Below are 18,343 nucleotides of genomic sequence, written 5' to 3' on the forward strand. Positions count from 1 at the left end.
AGACAACTCAGTAAGTGACAAAGAGACAAGGTATTTTGCTCCTTTCCCCATTGTTCTAGCTTTGGAAGGTATGGAGTATGCTCTACCCAGCACTTAGAAAAGATTTAGGCAATTCCCACTCCTGTTTCTTGCAATGTAGAAGGACAGCCTGGTCTTTTTAGTCCCGCCCTCCTCATTCTTGGCAGAGGTGGAATGACTTATCTAACACGTAAATGGAGAGGTGAATCCGGCATGTTTAACCTAGTCTCCCCTCACTGTCCTGTGGAAGCCAGCCACTCTGTACAAGGCTTTACAGGGGCAGGCCCCTGTGAGTAGAGCCCTGTGGCTGTTCAGCTGCGTCTTGATTCTTGAGATGGACACTAGGAAGGCGTTGTTTCTCTGCATCCTGACCATTTTCTCCTGTATGACCTTCAAGGGTAATTAAACTCACATTTTAATTTTCATCATTTGACACCGTAGTTTTTCTCAGTTGGTTTAAAATTTGGTCAGGAAACATAGGGATATTATTTATCGGGCCTCTCTCAAACATCACCAGATGGCGGTGATTGTGCATCGTGATCTTGTCTCTTAGGCTATTCTGACCTGTATTCTTTACTTGCCCTCCTTTTATTTCCTCGCAGAGAGTCAGCAGATTTTAAATCACTGGATGACTCCATTACAGTGTTACTTAATCTGTTCCCTTCTGCAAAATACAGGCTAGCCCTTCCTCCGCCACACTGGGGAACGGGGGCAACCTGCTGGCTCAGTCAGTGTCCCCTCCCACCTGTGTCTCTCTGGATGTGTCTCTCCTACAGCTATACCCCATCATTCCAGGTTTTTAAAGATCAACTCATACTTTCTGACACGTCACGGAAGAAAACAAACACAAGGGCTCTGGAATCAAAAGAAAGTGTCAGATAAAGGCAAGTCTTTGATCTTCTACAAAGTGTCAAGAACAAAATGTCTTACTAGTGGCTTCTGTGGTACAATTCGGGCAAGCAGAAAAAGCTCTCGGCCTCTGTAGGCGTCCTCTTGCCGAGGCTCAGTTAGAGCTCTTTGACTCTCCTGAGCCAGGCCAGGGGGCACTGCAGCTGACAGCCCAGTTCTCTGAGATCCAGGTACAAGTCACTCTCACCACAATCTTCTCTGACTTTGTATTTTTCTTCGGGCCACCAGAGCAGTGTTTGGCTCATCTGCCTGTGAACACTCTGTATCTTCTCTAAGCCAGAACGTGGCTTGCTCCTGCGGGTAGTCTTTCGTAGCGGTGCCTCCTGTGCCCGTCTAAACTTCAGAGGAACAGCTGACTCCAGATTCCTTGTCGCCATATTGACATAGGACACGTCCTCAGCTGGACCTTGCCTATGCCGATAGCTTTGTCTTTGTACTTCCGCTCCCACAAACATGGTATTTTATTTGCTATAGTACCTTATATTACAGATTAAGGCCTAAAAGAAAGACAATACCTACTCCAGATCTTTGTCAGTCAGTGTTCCTTATTTTTATCATTCAACTTTTCTAGTCCATACATCTTTTAATGTAAAAATGTGTTAATATATAAAATTATAGGTCCCAGGTTTAGAAAGCCTGTCTCTTTGGAAAGTTAGTGACCTCATAACAAACTATGAATAAATTCCGCAAGGTAGGATGAACCAAGAGTAGCTTATATTCATATATAAACATAATTATAGTATGGGTAGAGTTGTAAACCTAGAATAAAATTTAATGTAAATGTGCCAGAGAGAAGAAAGCACCAAAGATTTACAAAACTTTTATATGAACTAAGACAATGCTCAACTGAACATTAACCAAAATTTCATTAACTCAGCAATCTTGGGGACCCAGAAAGTGAGGTGGCCCAAACCAAATTCCTTTGTGTTCCAGCTCCTCCCGAGCCAGGCCAGACAACTGGCGATGGACTTGGAGTAGGAGTAAGTCCTGCACGTATCGTGCAGCACGCCGTGGTGTAGGTGAAAGACAGTGAACAGGGAATCCATTATTCCTCACATTTCTCTGTGCACGTGATCAGATTCTGCATTCACTGGAGGAGAAACAACCCTATTAAAATGTCTTTTTAAAAAGTCAAAGCTAAATAACTAAACATGACAACTTAGAGAAGTGGGGAACATCTATGAGGGAAACATCAGCTCACTTATCCAGGGAATGAGCAGAACTTCATTCTCATTCCAGCATGAGGCTGCTGGGCACCCAGCTCCTTTCACTCCGGGTAGAAGACAAATCCCCAAGTTGCTACTAAGCCAAACTCTAAAGGCCAGTCAGGAAATGAGCAGCGCTCCTAAATAGGAAAGCCTGGATCAGTGTTTTTGTTTTTTTTTCCTAAACTAAACAAAAGATCTGCAAAAGTATTTCCTTCCACTCTTTGGCAAGGGAAAGAAGCACCTGGAGAGTGACTCAGGGAGAGAAAGCATGTAAGAGATGCGAGTCAAACAAGGATGGTGTGGTCAAAAACAGGGCCACATACTAAACCTGACAAGCTCAGGGGAGGCCTGCATGGCGGCCTTACAAACTCAGAGACCTAAATTAAACCCATACGATGGTCTGGAATGAAAACTTCCTGATGAAAAGCAGGTCATGGCAGGTAGTCATGTCCTAGGCCTGCATCTTCCCTGATAAAGGTCAATCTTTACCTTAACTGAGCCTGCCTATTGTTTTTTTGTATCTACAATAACACGTTTGGAATGTCAGGATAATTTCCTTTTCCGGGTCCCTAAGGTCACAATCTCCTACTAGAGCATCAAACCACAGACCCCCTCATTGTTATCTTGTACCGTGTACTGCCTGTCTCTATGTGCTATAAATGTTCATCGTTAACCACCCTCTACCCACCAATGTAAAAGAAATGTGTCTATCCATTTCACTCTTTATCCAACCTCAGAGATCCCTCCACTTTGCTTTCTTCCGCCTCCCTAATCTATCACCAGTGGATTTCATGTAAATATGTCTCCCCCTTATGTCTTCTCCTTTGATAATGATGTATAAAATAAGGTGAAAAACTGCCATTCTCTGTAGCCTTTCCTCAATCCATTGAGATTTTGCTTCCTGGCAATTGTCGTCAGTTTGGCTCAAATGAACTCATAAAAATTCTCTACAGGTTTGGACGTTTCTTACCTTGACAATAGTTATAATGAAGCTTTGTTTCACTAATCTCCAGAGCCCAACTGCTCTATTAGGAAACAAGGCTGCAAATGAAGAGACCTCAGAAGGGCTGGTTGATTAAGAACACATACATTCATGGGAAGGATACACTCATAGAATAAATACTTTTCTGGATCCTAAATCTCATCTTTCACTTGGATTTAAAAAAAAAACCTTTAAAAATATCTCCTAGAGGGTCAAAAATGGAATATATACATGAAAATAAATGAGGGCTCTGAAGGAAGAAGTGTGAGCAATGAGAAAAGCAATTATCCTTGGAGACAGAAATTTCCTTGCCTCAATGCAGCATGTGATGCTGGCAATTTCAGCCATTCTCTTTCAGGTGATTTTTGGTGCTAGTTCCAAATGCCGCTTGAGGGGACACTGTCTCAGCTCGCCTGAGGGAGTGGGGCATCACTAAGGATGTATGAAGAGCTATCGCATTCTTTGCGCCAAACATTCTGTTCAGCAGGACAGCCTCAGGAGAAAGACAAGTCACTCTTGGGAAGCAAGAGATGAGAGAATGAGAGAAAAGAGGCAGCAACTGCAGAGTGTTGGTTATGTTAAGTATAACATTAACAAAAAAACCCGAATGCAATTCACACAACAGTATCTCATCATTAATTTTAGGAAGTCACTTGGTTTTAGCACTTTTCCCCAATGAATAAGGCTGAAGACACATGGGGTGATAGCTGTTCCCATATTTTTTTTGAAACAGCCAATAATCAATATATAAAGATTAACTGAGAAAGGAGGAATGGGTTGGAAACTGCCAACAACTTTGTAAAAGGACAGCAAAACTCACAGTTTTCCAGGACCAAGCCCCATCCGCCCACGCAGAAGAGATGATGGTAGGGGCTTTTAGGGAGCAGCCAATGGCTTAGCTAGTTTGGCAGGGGATAACTGATAGAAATGCATACGTTTTCTGGGGGCCAGGCTCCAGAGGAGTCTGTCTGCTGGAGAAAATCAAAGATAAAGACGCAAATCACTGGGATGCCAAGGACAGTTAACTGGACACTATTTGTAACTGTATGGAGTCCATGTGCTCTTCAAGTATTGATCTTTTTTATCTCTATGTAATGTAAAGGGGAGCAGAATTTGTCACCCCGAAATACACCTTGTTGGCATACCAATTATTTTAGGCTGATTATTTTTAAGAAAATAGCAGAGATAGGAAAAGCTCTGAAAACTGAGTAAAAGTTACTCTTATTTTTTTAAAGATTTTATTTATTTATTTTTAGAGAGAGGGAGAGGGAGGGAAAAATCCATGTATGAGAGATACATCAATCAGTTGCCTCTGGCACGTCCCCACTGGGAACTGGCAGCAACCCAGGCATGTGCTCTAACTTGAAATTGAACCTTTTGGTTTGTAGGCTGGTACTCAGTCCACTGAGCCACACCAGCCAGGGTGAAGTTACTCTCTAAGAGACATTTACACAAGGCAAATCTCCATTTGTAAGAGTGTCTCCTTCTCTGTATCAGAAAGAGAAGGATGAGTCTAAATCTCTAGAAACCCTTAACAGCAGAGAAGGGAAGAACTCAAATCTGCCTAACAACCTCACCCTTGTTTACTGTGCTTTTCCTGGTTACCTCCCTGAACTGGCTCCCCACCCCAAACATCTTTAGTCCTTAGCTGAAGATGGCATCTAAGGTGATGGCTTTGGCCATGTTGGGGAGTTACCCAGTTTTCCTGGCATCTCTCCCATGTATAGAGGAGGTATTAAACTTTTGTTTGTTTTTCTACTGTTCATCTATCTTTTAATAGAGATGTCTTAGCCAAGGACTGAGAAGGGTAGAGGAAAATAGTATTTTTCCTCCCCGTCCAGTGTTAATGTGTATTTATTCACTCACCTGCCTCTAGCTGCTCCTTGCTAAAGGTTAAGTGGTTGTGAAACCGCATGTGCTGTAGAATCCAAGCAGCTGTTTACACTCTTGGACAAGTAGTGGTACCTTGTAGCTGTCTCTGACGAGTTGCAGAGGCAGCGGAGGGTGGGCTGTCCTCCACCATCTGGAGGTTTTATTATGCTCCATCGATCTCCTGCCAGCCCGGCTTGCCAGAGCCTGGGTTGCTGTGCTCTGAGACATTTCGGGACGGTGCTCCAGGGAGCCATGCTCTGCAGCCCCCTGGGCCCCTCCTGCAGGTGCACTTGCCTTTTCAGTTCGGTGCTGTTTTTCTTACCCTCTGTGGGCACTCACAGCAGAGCTATTATTACTTGCTTGTTACTGCATGTTGCTGATTCATACTCAGAGGAAAAAGAAATTTTGTCTCCAAGACTCCTTCCTGTCACTTAAGGCATGACGGATTTTGGCATCCATTCTTCTCTGTAGCTTTGAGGCCACAATATCGATTCATTATAAATGAAGATGCAACTGTTATTTTACTTCTATTCATATTTATAACTACACCAAAGCTATCCTGCTAGTACATTTGTGTCTCTCAAATCCCAAACCATATTCTAAGAAATGCTCAATATTTCATGCTCGAATTGGCACTAATGTACATACAATGTTTTAAATAAAGACGTTTTCACTCATATTTTATTATTGACACTCTCTGAATTCACATATATTAGATGATGCTAGAGCTGAGTCCCTTTGAAGGCTTTCCCCCCCTTGCTGTACAGACTAATTTTTTCTTTAAGTGAGGAGTATGCAAGTCTCGGGTGCTTTGCTTACTCAGAAGGAAGCCAAGTGGAAGGCTGAAGGCTGAAGTGGGTGGGGCGAGAGCAGAATTAGACAGAATGCTAAAGAGAACGGATAGAAAGCATTTGCTTCATCATCCCTCCCAGTTTCTTTTCTTCTCTTTCTCCCCAGTTTGTTACTGGGGACAGGTGCAGTCTACTTATTTCATAGATCACTGAATCTAGAATGAGCTGTAGTAACCTTGAAGGCTGTCTGATCCAAATTCCCACTCATTGTTGTAATTCCCCATTTTATTCAGAAACTCTCTTTCTTCTCCAGCAGCTTTCTGAGCAGCATTCGAGCCTTTCAATTAAAAGGGCACTGATGACCGGGGCGGGGATGGCGGGGAGGGGGACGATGTACGAGGGACACATGGTAATGGAAAAGTACAATAAAATGCATTTAAAAATAACTAAAATGTAATTAAAAGAAAAAATTAAAAATTATATCCATAAATAAATAAATAAATAAATGTGCACTGATGAGAGTAGAGGTTTTGGAATCAGTTCTGGGGACAAACTGTAGCTGTCCCCAGAATCTAGCCAAGGTCTGTGTCCTCGTCTCCTATGTCAGTTATAATAAAAACTAATTCACAGGACTTTGAGGATTAAATGAAGTAAATAAAAGTGTAGTACATAAAAAACTTAACAGGCAGAGCTAAACTAAGGGTAGCTAAGCAGTTCAGGAGAACCAGGACCCAGGCTTCCTGCCTGTCGCCAGGCCACGCTTTTCCACAGCACCTGACTGACTTTCTCACAAGGTCTCATAAAACCACTGAAAAGGTTCCTCTTGCCGGAGTCCTCAGTATGCTGCCTTGTAGACTGTAAATGTTTTTATTAATAACGACACCTCACATACATTCAGTGCTTTAGGATTTACAACGCACTTTCACAAGGACGGAAAAATACCCGAGCCCACACTGTATTGATAACTAATCCAGGCAGGAAGCAGAGGCGCAGGGGCTCTGCAAGGTCTATTAGGGACGCAAATGGCAGTAATCTGCACTGGTGAGTGGCATAATAAACATTAAAACTGACTAGAAGTAACAATGCAAGACAAGTTCTGGCTTGGGAACTTGGCTTTGATGACTCAGAAGACCATAGAAATACAGCATAGGAATTTGGGGGGCAAGAATTTAAAACACCTGAAGTTTAACCGTCCAAATGGTTCAGGTGTCCAGGAGGGCAGCTCTTTGCATATGGGTGAATTTTCACTTATAAACTAGAGTACAGCAATGATTTAGATTGCATAATGGTAGAAACTTCAACGCGTTCATAATTTAGAGACCAAAGCGTATGGAACTGAAACAAGCAGCACATAAGTTCTCAGAAGTCCACACTGGCTGGGTGTTTCAATGCGACAAGTGTGTGACGCCACGTGCAAAACTTCTATAAATAGAAACCACTACCTTGGCTTTTCTCACAACCTTCTCAAACAGTTCTTCACGTGTGTAAGGATTTTTACATTTGGAAAATGCTCAAAAGTGAATTTGTAGAAATGGAAAAAAATTGACGGTGCATTCTTTTAATATAGTATATTTCATTGTTTCTGTATTCTAAGATGAAGGAACATGTCTTTTTCTGTTAGAAAGAAAACGGTCCTTTTAACATCTAGCTCCCTCAGAAGCTGAATTTTTAAATATCAAACACTGCCTAACTCACTGGTCCTTGCTTTATGGACATAAGGGGAAAATTAGAATTACATGCAATTGTCAAATACTTTAAATTAATACCCAAGCAGATATATTTGCAACACTTCATGCTATCTTAATACCTATAGACAATATTGCAAACCAGGTCTTTCTCTTTTTTTTTTTTCCCCTCTGCCAAAAATCTACATTTTGTCTAGCAGCAAACTCAAAGTCGGCAGGGCAGGGGAGGAGGGGTTTGATCCAGGCAGGCTACTGGAGAGAAAGACTGACCATCAAGCTTCAGACACTGGCAGAAATGGCCCCACCGAGCAGCTACGGGGAATAGGTCTACACTAGACAGAGCCCAAAAGAGGACAGTTTGTGTCTCACAGTCCAAATTTGGTGGATGTATTTTTGAAGTTTCTAAAGGTTAACTACATGCTGTAATACACTATAGAGAGACGCGAAGATGAATTTTACTGTGCCAGTCAAGAGGCTGGCTTGAATCTGCTATTTAGGACTAAGAGAGACAGTACAATTTACATGTGTGAGAATGTGAGAATAATTTTACCTTCTGTTGTTTTTAAAACCACCTTGGGCCATGATTTTTAAATTGAGACACAAGAAGATCTCCTGAGGTTCCCATAGCAACATTAACTTATCTAACTGCCCTTGTGGTATGTAATACTTTCATCACTAGTTTGGCTTTTAAATGTACATTTTAGTTATGAAGTACAACTGAATTAAGAGTCTCAGGCAAATTTTAAGTTTTCCATTTACTGACTGATGCATGATTAAACAAACCTTGATATTGTACTTGTGAAGACTTGCTACCAAGCAACTGGGTACAAAGACCTTTATGTGGTCTTCCTTGCTCCTGCCTCACTGCTTTCCATTCCACAGATGACCCCTCACTCGATCGATCTAAATACACTGGTGACATGTTATGACTCGGACGAAAGAGAAACCAACAAACCTCAGATGGCTCCAGTCTGGAGACCAGAACCCAGCGTGCCCTACGTTCTAGTCTTTCTCTCACCGGCTGAGCCCTTCCCATCTTTTCTCCACCAGTCTTCATCCTGAATGTCCCACACCAGATACAAGCGTTTTTCTCACCATCTGAGAGAGCACATTCAAGCACTAGCCTGACACCTGCCGCTCCCAGAGCCCTGGTTCTTCCCCCTTCCTTCCCACAGAGATCTTTCTCTTCTCAGAACCACTGTTACTACTGGGACCCCCACCATGTGACATATTGTTTGTGGTTGGGCAGCATGCCTCCCTTTCTTAAATAACAGTGTCTTAATTTTCCTTTGAGGAACTTTCCTCCATCCTGTACATTGTGGTGGTACCATCAATTAAGCTCCTCCGCCCCAGCCTATTAAGAGATAATCTGTGACCTAAGTTGGACCAATCACATTCTTCCAGGAAGTTGAATTTTCATTAAATTCAAAAAAGGAACAACAGTGGGAACTGAATTATTTAAGAGTGTCCATTTCTTCCAGATTTCTGTCACTCATAATCAATGTCCACTAATTGTCAAGCTCCCCATTTGAGCACTTGTCCATATATTATCTTAAATCTTGATTTAGAGGCTTGGGATGCTCACATTTTGCTTTGCCAGCTAGATACTATTTATATTATGCTCTCTGAAGACAGGGCTGGGTCTGTCCGTGTTCATTGTATTATTCCACAAGACTCAGCACAATGTTAAGTACTTAGCAACAAATGGAAAACCAATTTTAGAAACTCTATTCTAATAATGTGCAACATGTAAGCCAATTTATATCCTTTTTGAGGCAGGGTGGTAAATAAATTTTTAATTGCTACAATTTAAATTTTTTCTTGGGTATAACAGTTGTCTTACATAGAATTTACAACATCCTGTACACCTAATAATCTGAAAATAATGTTAGCATGGGTCATACTTCCCCAATTTCAGAAAAAGAAAGAGAAACTAAAATTCTATTTCAGACATTAGTCTCTGAATTAAAAAAAAAAGTTTTGGGGAAAACAGACAAAAAACAAAAAACAACACACCTTTTTGCCTTGGGTTTGTGATTTTCCCTGGAAACAAGGTGAGCTGCCTCTCTGCCACCAGATAACACTGGAAGGGAGTGAAATTTTCTTGTTTGACTAATATATAGAGTAGGCGATTTTTTCCACTTCTAAAAAATAAAAGGTTACGGTTTCTCAGAAGCATCTGACTTATAACAGTAATTTAATTGAATGCTTACAAAATTCAAACAAACAAAATGGTTAGACATCATAAACCCAAACAAGCCCGATCATATTAGGTTTTGAAAACACAGAATATGGTCTACTCTTCCAAATCACTTACATGTGCTTAGAATACACAAGAGTTCGCCCATGGTAAACAGCAGAATATATACATTTTCTTCTTCTGATTGTCTTTTCAAACATGAAAAATTTATGGAAGTCTTTGAATCATGTAGTCCTCTGGTTTGTACCTTAACATGGTACATAGCTCAGCTATGAGAATAGTGTGAAAACACCAATTTGGAGCTTTTTTGAGTCAAGTGTAATGGTTTCTGGAATTTGCCTTGAACCCACACTCGGTGCATTTTCACTTGTTTTTTCCTATTAACTTGTAAGCGATGATCAACCAGATTTTGCTTCTCGTCTAACCCAGCCTTGCAGAACATATCGTGGACTTCCCCTGTGGGGCAAAAATAGCAATCAAATGTATGACACGTGACTGGGGTGGGGGGAGCAGTCAGGAACACGGAACGGTCAATGGAATGACTGACCATCTAACTTCCATTCACACTAACAAATACTCGGGTACAAATTGGTGAAGGAAGAGACGTGAAACCAAGTGGATTTCTTCCACTTCACACAAATACACCAAGTATAAACAGGTGACCACAGCAAGCACAGACATAGAACTCTATTGAGTTTTTCTTGGTTTGCAGAGACCCCAAATGACACATTGGAATAGTTTTCATAAAAGTCTGGGGAAAGTCTTTGAATGCAAGATTCATTTTAAATACTTTTTTTAAATGAGAAATTGAAAAGAACTAAGTAATTTTCTAAGGACTCTTAAGATCATATTCCTTCCTTTGGCTGTGGCATATCATCAACTTTTTTCATATCTGGACTAACACTACCTCCGAAATGGAACAGATTATCTCTTCATTTGGGTATAAGGATGGAACAAGTGATTATTTAAAGCAGTTTCGATGGGAAAAAGATTAGAAGGTAAAAAGGCCATTTTCAGGCTTTTACGTAGAGTAGTGTAGCCACCAAAGTGTGAAGACATCTAATGTTTAATCAACCATTGGAGCCTAGTTTTTAGAGCTTTTGAATTTTTTCTCTGCAATCAATAACCAAAAAGATTTTTTACAGCTAATTATTTCCTCTTATCGATAAGCATACCTTTTGTGAAGAAATAGGCTCTGGTACCATCCCCTCGAACATAAAAATTCTCAGATAAACAATGCCCTGGAAAAAAAAAAAAAACCCAACTGTGAGAAGAGAAAGTGGTCCTTAAACAACAGAAACAAAAACAAAATCTTGGCATGAAATATAAATAAGGCATTCTTTAAAACACATGAAAATGATTTGAAGCAGAATATATTATTACCCCTTTTGAAACGCAGCTGAGTCTTATCATATCTTCCATAGTCCCGAAATAGCAGCATTCCGCCAGGTTTCAGTAACTTGGACAATTGGTTTACAACACCTTGCATCCTTTGAAAACAAAGCAAGTTACCCTGTTTGCAGAAATCTTGTTTTATATGCCACATTTAACTTTCTTAAAGATAAAGTAAGAAAACCTCGCTCGATGAGGCCAAAGAAGTCTAAATCACAAAAATAAGGGAAACAAAAACAAAAAATATTTTGTACAGAAAGAAAAAAGGACACCAACTTGCTGAACTATCAGAATCAAAAGGCAGAGTATTTCTTGATCCTAGATGACCAGAGTGGTACCTTTGTAGAGCTTGATGTGTGAGGTCAAACCTCAACTACAAAATCAACTGGACATTGGCCCTGCCTGGGTAGCTCAGTTGTTTAGAGCATTGTCCCGAAACACCAGGTTGTGGGTTCGATCCCCAGTCAGGGCACATACAAGAACCAACCAATGAGTAAATAAGTAAGTGAAATAACAAATCTCTCTCTCTTCCCCTTCCTCTCTTGAAAATTCAATTTTTAAAAAAAGGCTACATAGACATTTTCTGATATTTATAGCAAATTAAGGTAGTTCCAAGTCAGACAAAAATGGGTGTTGCTCCATTTTCCTTGCAAGATAAACACATATGCCAGAGCCATTCCAAATTGTACATACCCAGACAGAGTTCACCTTTCTCCCACAGCCAGCTCCTTTTACTCTGACTCTTTACTTAGTTCAAAGGTACCGTTATTCACCAAAGTGTAACACCTCAGGCATATCCTTAACCTCTTTTATTTTCATAGTCTTCCATTAGCCTCTCCCAAACCATTTGGTCATCAAATTCTGATGACCAAAGTCATTAGAAGTATCAAAAAGTATCAAAAAAAGAAGTATCAAAGTCATCAAAAGTATCTTTGATACTTTTTTCTATCTTTTGTTTCCCATTGGTACTCCCTTAGGCCTGCTACCTCCTCAGGACTGGAAACAGAAAAGCTTCCTAACTGCTTTATTGTTCTCCCTGTCAATGCTTCCTGCATATTACTGATGAACTGTTCTGTTTAAAATGACGGCTTTGTCAAATCATTACTTTGCTCAATTAATTTTTACAACCTCTTTCCCACCACTTCTTAAGCTGAAGCATCAACTCTAGCCCAACTATTGCATGCTTGGCTCCGAGCAGTCCCCACCTTTGTTCCTGTGGTTTCCCCTAAAAGAACTCCCTTCTCACTCTCCATTTAAATTCTATTCACACTGCAAGCCCCAGCTCAATAGTGGGAAGCCTTTACTTTCTTTCTTTTATTATTCATTCTATTCATCTGGTTCCCCATCAAATACGACCCCTTGTCACTGCTCTTGACATAATGTTTTTGGTTAAGTGTTCGTGGACTTCCGTGAGGTTATGGGCAGGAGACGGCAAAGATCTCAGATCTGGTATCAATGCCCAGTGTTTCACACTGGCTGCCGACAGCTCTGTTGAGAACTGTTAGGGGCATGGGGAATGAAGATCAGGGGACAAACCCAGTTATCGACGTCTGCCCTGGGCAGAGTGGTCGGTGGGAGCTGGCACGCTAAGTCCCTGCCATCTTTGCTTTATCCACACTACTTAGTGCTTCTGAGATTTTTTATTTTAAAAATGAGGGTTTTGAATCAGATAATCTGTACATTCCTCCCAATTAAAATGCTGCTCAGTGGAATGATGGGGGCAAAGAGCCGCCAGACTCTGGCAGGTTGTAAAAGAAATGGACAGTGAGAAAATGAAAATAACTGTGTAAACAAGAGAGAGGTATAGCAGAAAGAAATGGCATGATTTGAAGAAAAGCTTTAAAAGAACTGGAATGTAAGTACATGAATGGGGAAAAAAGTAGTTTCCCTTGTTTATTTTATTACAGGTTTTTTTTTCACACTGTCCTTATATCCTTAGGCTTTGGCAATTAAATTAAGCTACACCTAAACCTTAAAATAACTCACTTTCAGGATAAATGTTTTATTTACAGGGAAAAGTCTCTTTCTGCAATTATTGCTAAAGTGAGCATGAAACAAAAACGCAAAAAGATAAGCAGCCAAATACAGTTGATCCTTGAACAGCACGGGTTAGAGCAGTGCTGGTCCACTTACATATACATGGACTTTCCCCAGTGAATATATTGGAAGATTTTTTTGAGATTTCCTTACTACCAGGAAGCAACAGTATTGATCACACTAGGTTACCATAAAGCAATCATATTGCTGATGAAAGGTTACACCTCTAAGTAAGTATGAACTTCTTTTTCATAGCATCTTTTCATTTCCGATGTCAGGGGTTAGTAGTATTTACAATATTGGCAGAGTTCTGTATCATGTAAGATGATATTGATGCTGACAATCCAACTTGTAAACAGATGGCGTAAACTTATGGTACCAATAAATACAACACAGTGCTGCAGATGTATCTCCTCTTCCTTACGGTTTTCTTAACAATATTTTGTATTCACTAACTTACTTTATTGTAAGAGTACAATAACATCCAAAATATATGTTAATTGACTGTTTATGGCAAGGTTTCTAGCCATCAGTAAGCTATTAGTAATAGCTAAGTTTGGGGGGAGTTGAAAGTTATATGCAGACTTCCAACTGAGTGGGGGCCAGCACCCCTACCCCCTGCTTTGTTCAAGGGTCAACTATACTTTAAAATGTAGCTGCCTCCTTCCGTAAACCCTTCCTTCCCAGCTCTCCCTTGATGTCTGGTGTTGTGGCTAAAAGGCAAGGGGTGGGAGCCGCTTTTCTTGAGCCTCCCACGGTGGCTCATGAGGCAGTTCCAGGGCCGGATCCTGGGAACTGTGGGTGGAAGCAGGCTGGCAGTGAGACGGGCTGGACAAGAATGGGAGAAAGTCCCTTTTCTTTCTGTACCCAACTTGGGCCAATTATGCTATCCTCACCTGTCTCTGGATGAAGGAAAAGAAGATATTTTTAAAAATGCGTATTGACTGCCCACTCTATGCTTGGCTCTGTGGTAATCATATTATACTTTCTTTTATTGTAGTGACAAGAAGGGCAGTAAACTCTTCTTTTGTAGCCTCCTATGGTTTATTACCACTAAAGCTGGGACCACAGCCCTGGCTGGTGTGGCTCAGTGGGTTGAGTGCCAGCCTGGGAACCGAAGGATTGCTGGTTCGATTCCCAGTCAGGGCACATGCCTGGGTTGTGGGCCAGGTCCCCACTGGGGGCGTGCAAGAGGCAGCCAGTCTGTGTACCTCTTCCACATCGATGTTTCTCTCCCTTTCTCTTTCCCTCTCTCTAAAATTAAAACAATAAAATAAAACAAAAAAGCTGGGACCTGCAGACTCAAGGTCTAGCTGAACTGTTTGCTGTTCATTTGTGCATGGATTTTATAAGCTGACAAGACGCTACTTTTCTAGAAATTTCCTGGGGCTGAATCTACTACCATAGTCCTAAATGACCCTAAAGATGCTGCCTTGCCTTTTCACTTACTATTGCCCTCTTCCTACTCATTCGCCTTATTTTTAGATCATTCCTATGTAGGTAAGAAAGTGACATGATACATTTGAGTTCGCTCTGCAATAAAAAAGGAGAATGAACATGCTGTACTATACAAGCAATCGAAGACACCTGTTTTCCCTTCTCTTTAACATTCAATTCAAATCATGAGAAAAAAATATTATCTAAACTAATTTCAAATAGTCCTTTTGTGGTCTTATTGGGATTTAAACATTTCCTGTTATGAGTGTCACATAGAAAATCTTGTTCTCTATCCACCTACTCCATCCTTTTAAGTATGAAACGAAACACATAGATGCCATCTTTCTACTAGTACCTGAAGAATGCCAACAGTCTAAACGGATTAGCTGGAAATGCAGGTTATAGAGACTGGGAGAAGAAGCAGCGTCATGGAACCTCATACCTCTCACTAAGTACAAAAAATATCTGTCATTCAGATTTATTTAGAAATCTAATTTGTTTTCCCACGAGTAATCAACTGCTCACCTCTGAATGAGAAGTAAAAGGACTGTAAAGAGTCCCAGTGACCTTGTAATTGCAAAGGCAGAAGCGCCCAATAACTCCGCTTCTTCGCTTCTTTGGGAAAGGACCGTACTCATCAGACAAAAAGTGGTTGAGGTCAAGTCTGTAGCTACTACCAGAGGCTCCTTCCTGGAGCTGAATCTACTCCCATAGTAGAAAACCCAATTTTAAGAAAATTTACGAAGGCACAACAACCCCTGACACTACACATGGGCCTTAATACATATGAGATGGCAGAATTTTAAGAAAAGTGATCATTTTAATTGCTGGTAATAGCTCTTTATGCTTCCGCTAAGGAAAAAAAAAAAAACTATGTTTACTGTTTCAGAACATTGTGTGTGAACCAAAAAAATTAAGTCATAAATATTTAAATAATGCCACTAGGTCAATGTTAGATTATAAAGGTCCAAGGTTAATCTGGCAAATCTTGATAATCCATAATTCCCTAGTGAGCTTCTTTAAAACAAGTTTTGTAAAGCCCCTTAACAGACCTGTGTGAAGCCAAGTAGATTCCCAGCCCACCTCTTCACGAACGTTCAGTGAGATGCTAAATCGAAGATGTTTGTGTCTGATCACCAAGCACCGTTTCCCTCCTGGGAGTCTGTGAGGCTGTTCTGAATTTGTAATTTCCTTGAAGCACTGTCACTCTTAATAGGTATGTATCTTGCCGGAATGTGCTCACTTCATTGTGACAGTGACAGAAAGCTCACTAATGAAGCAGTGTGACCATTTCTTTCTAACAGTCTGAAGAAAGAAAAAACTGTATTTAAAAGGCTGTGTATTATACATAATGTAGTTTACTAAATAATAAATCCAAGAATGCCATTTTTGCCTTGATAGTTCTACAAACCACCACTGATAAAGGGGCTTCACACGTGTGCTGTGCCCTTTTCGCGGCCATTCACCTGGCAGGGTGAATAGAAGAGAGCACGAAGACCAGGAGGACGACATCCAGGGTCCCATCTGGGAAAGGGTAGGGCACGGCGTCGTCACAAACGTCGCGGACAAAGGCGCAACACTGGGCTGCTCTGTAGGACGGGTGTGACTGTCACGATAAAGGAATACAAAGAAGAAAAAAGACCAGTGAGACTTAGAGTATTTTTCTTAAAATAAAAAGGTCAATTTTTTACTTCTCCCAAAGAAGTAAAAAGTATGCTCCCAAGTGCCTTTCCTCTATAAATGTGAATGCACTTTATTTCTGATTCAGTATTGTTAGCTTATTTCGAAGCTGCCATCAAAAATTACGTCTAATACTTGGACTTGACTGCAATCCCTCTTTCATTTTCAAAGCGGAGCGGGGCAGTTTTCCTGGGTCTGTCGGCAGTGCTGTTGGGAGCCAACCCTGTGTTACACCAACGTCAGAGGCTCCTCAGCGCTCTCCCCGCCTGCTTGTCCCACACCTCATCTGGCCTTTAATGTACAACATGCTGAAGATTAGATAGTGCTGATGGTCGCACAACTTGTAAATACACTAAACCCCTGAACTGTACACTTAAAATGGCGAATTATAGGGTATGTAAACTATATTTGAGTCACCACACACACACAATTCACCTACAAAAACAACACTACAAGGATATATACCAAAATATTGACATTGACTCGCCCTGGGACTCTGGGAAGTGTAATTGTCAGAAAGTTTTATCTTCCCCTTTAGGCTTTTCAGTATTTCAGAAAAAAGTCTACGATGAATAACTGTTACCCTTAATTATCAGAAATTACATTCCATGTGTTTACCACACATTTTTCTCTGCAGAATTTCCTTTCCTTTTCCACTTCCTAACATTAGTAATACATCTCCTTGCTTAGGTTACACTCACTAGCATTTGGGGACTAGACAAATGAGTCCAGGTTGCCCACTGTTTTCCTTACCTTCTAGGATATTTCAGTAGGTTTTTTGTCAAAAATTTTAATTTAATGAGTACCTACGGTGTGCCAGACTGTGTGTAAGGCTTTACGGATATAAATGCGAACAAGATCACCTTGCGAGAGCTGTTGGCCTTTCTAGCTGTACTAGTCTCTTAAACCCTATGTTAAATTCAAAACAACTTTTATTGTTTCAGGGTTATATCCTAGGCATCAGCTGATCATATGATTCCCAGAAATAGTAAAAGTTCAGTTAAAAATGATCACAGATAACATCTGAGGCGGAAACATCCTCCGCACCCTAGCCAATCACTTCGGCAGCAAATAAATCAGGTTCTTATATGGCTCTCTTCAGAGGAAATGTAAGGCGTACCTTTACTAGCTCCACAGCTCCAGAAGCAAAATCACAACAGTAAAGAAAAGACGCTGGAGCACTCCTACAAACACAATGGGAGACACTGAAACCCAGAACGCAGACGTGCTCTGACTGCAAAAGAACAGAAACTAGGTTTGAACTAGTTAGTAAGTATTTCCTTAATAGACTTACGGACGACACTCGGCTTGTCATTTCTTCTTTGTAAATACTGTTCTCTGTAGTGGTTTATGGGTGGCCTTCATGTTGCTTCTGGCTGGAGTGGGTTTTATAGCCTACTTGGGGACGTAACTGGTTTTAACACAACTACTGTAGGGGTGTGGATAGGACAGGCTCCTAGAGGTATAAGTCTTAAGAATTTTCAGTGAGGAGGACGGCATTGCTAAGTGGGGAGAAGGGGAAAGGAATACGATTTAGAGGAGGGAGTCACACTCCAGCGATGAGAGCTGATCCCAAGATCCCAAACTGGCGTGAGGCAGGATACGCGGGAAGGTTTGAGGCATGCAATTAGAACTTCCGATTTGATTCAGGAAGCACCTCAAGCAAGGAGGACTTTTAAATAAATGTGGAATATAAGCACAAATGTGCATGTAGCAAAATCTCACCCAGGCTTAGATTACACTCTGAAATGCTGCGAATTGATGACCAGTACGTTCACGTGTGACTCACTCGTTCTGTGGCACTAGGGACTGACGTTCGATTTAAGATCTGTCCAAATAAATTTAAGTACGAGGAATAGAATTCGGTTACGAAAAGTTAACCAGCACTGAAGAGAAGTTAAAATTTGCGCTGGTTGTCTTTTCTCGCTTGTCCCATATGAACCCAGTGACATGCTGCAGCCATACTCCTATTGTTTCCCATGAAATCCACATATTTGTGACTGGTAACTGCCGGTGGTCGCAAGTGTTTGAAATGTTCTCAATAAACACGCGGGTGCGCATAGCACTATGCGATAGGATGGCTAAGGGCAAGGGCTCTGGAACCAGACTGCCTGAAGCTGGAGTCCTGGCCT

General features: G+C 41.1%; 1 protein-coding gene across 7 annotated transcripts in view; it reads right to left on the minus strand.

Moving 5' to 3' along the window:
- Positions 1-7,730: 7,730 nt before the first annotated feature.
- METTL8 (methyltransferase 8, tRNA N3-cytidine) overlaps positions 7,731-18,343 on the minus strand; it is a 73,394-nt gene continuing 62,781 nt past the window's right edge. For 3 of the 7 annotated variants that reach the window (XM_024561504.3, XM_053918774.1, XM_045196262.3), the window contains 5 exons: positions 17,332-17,395; positions 15,998-16,137; positions 11,049-11,155; positions 10,841-10,906; positions 7,731-10,121 (listed from right to left, as the gene is read on the minus strand). In XM_024561504.3, coding sequence (XP_024417272.2) covers positions 9,931-10,121; positions 10,841-10,906; positions 11,049-11,155; positions 15,998-16,137; positions 17,332-17,395 — 568 coding nt within the window. In that variant the 3' untranslated portion in view covers positions 7,731-9,930. Of the gene's footprint in view, positions 10,122-10,840; positions 10,907-11,048; positions 11,156-15,583; positions 15,837-15,997; positions 16,138-17,331; positions 17,396-18,343 lie in introns of those variants that run through there. The other 4 variants (XM_024561505.4, XR_011650886.1, XR_011650887.1 and 1 more) reach the window with 4 other exon arrangements.

The sequence above is a fragment of the Desmodus rotundus genome, chromosome 2 (assembly GCF_022682495.2).
Source record: "Desmodus rotundus isolate HL8 chromosome 2, HLdesRot8A.1, whole genome shotgun sequence".
Classification (NCBI taxonomy): domain Eukaryota; kingdom Metazoa; phylum Chordata; class Mammalia; order Chiroptera; family Phyllostomidae; genus Desmodus; species Desmodus rotundus.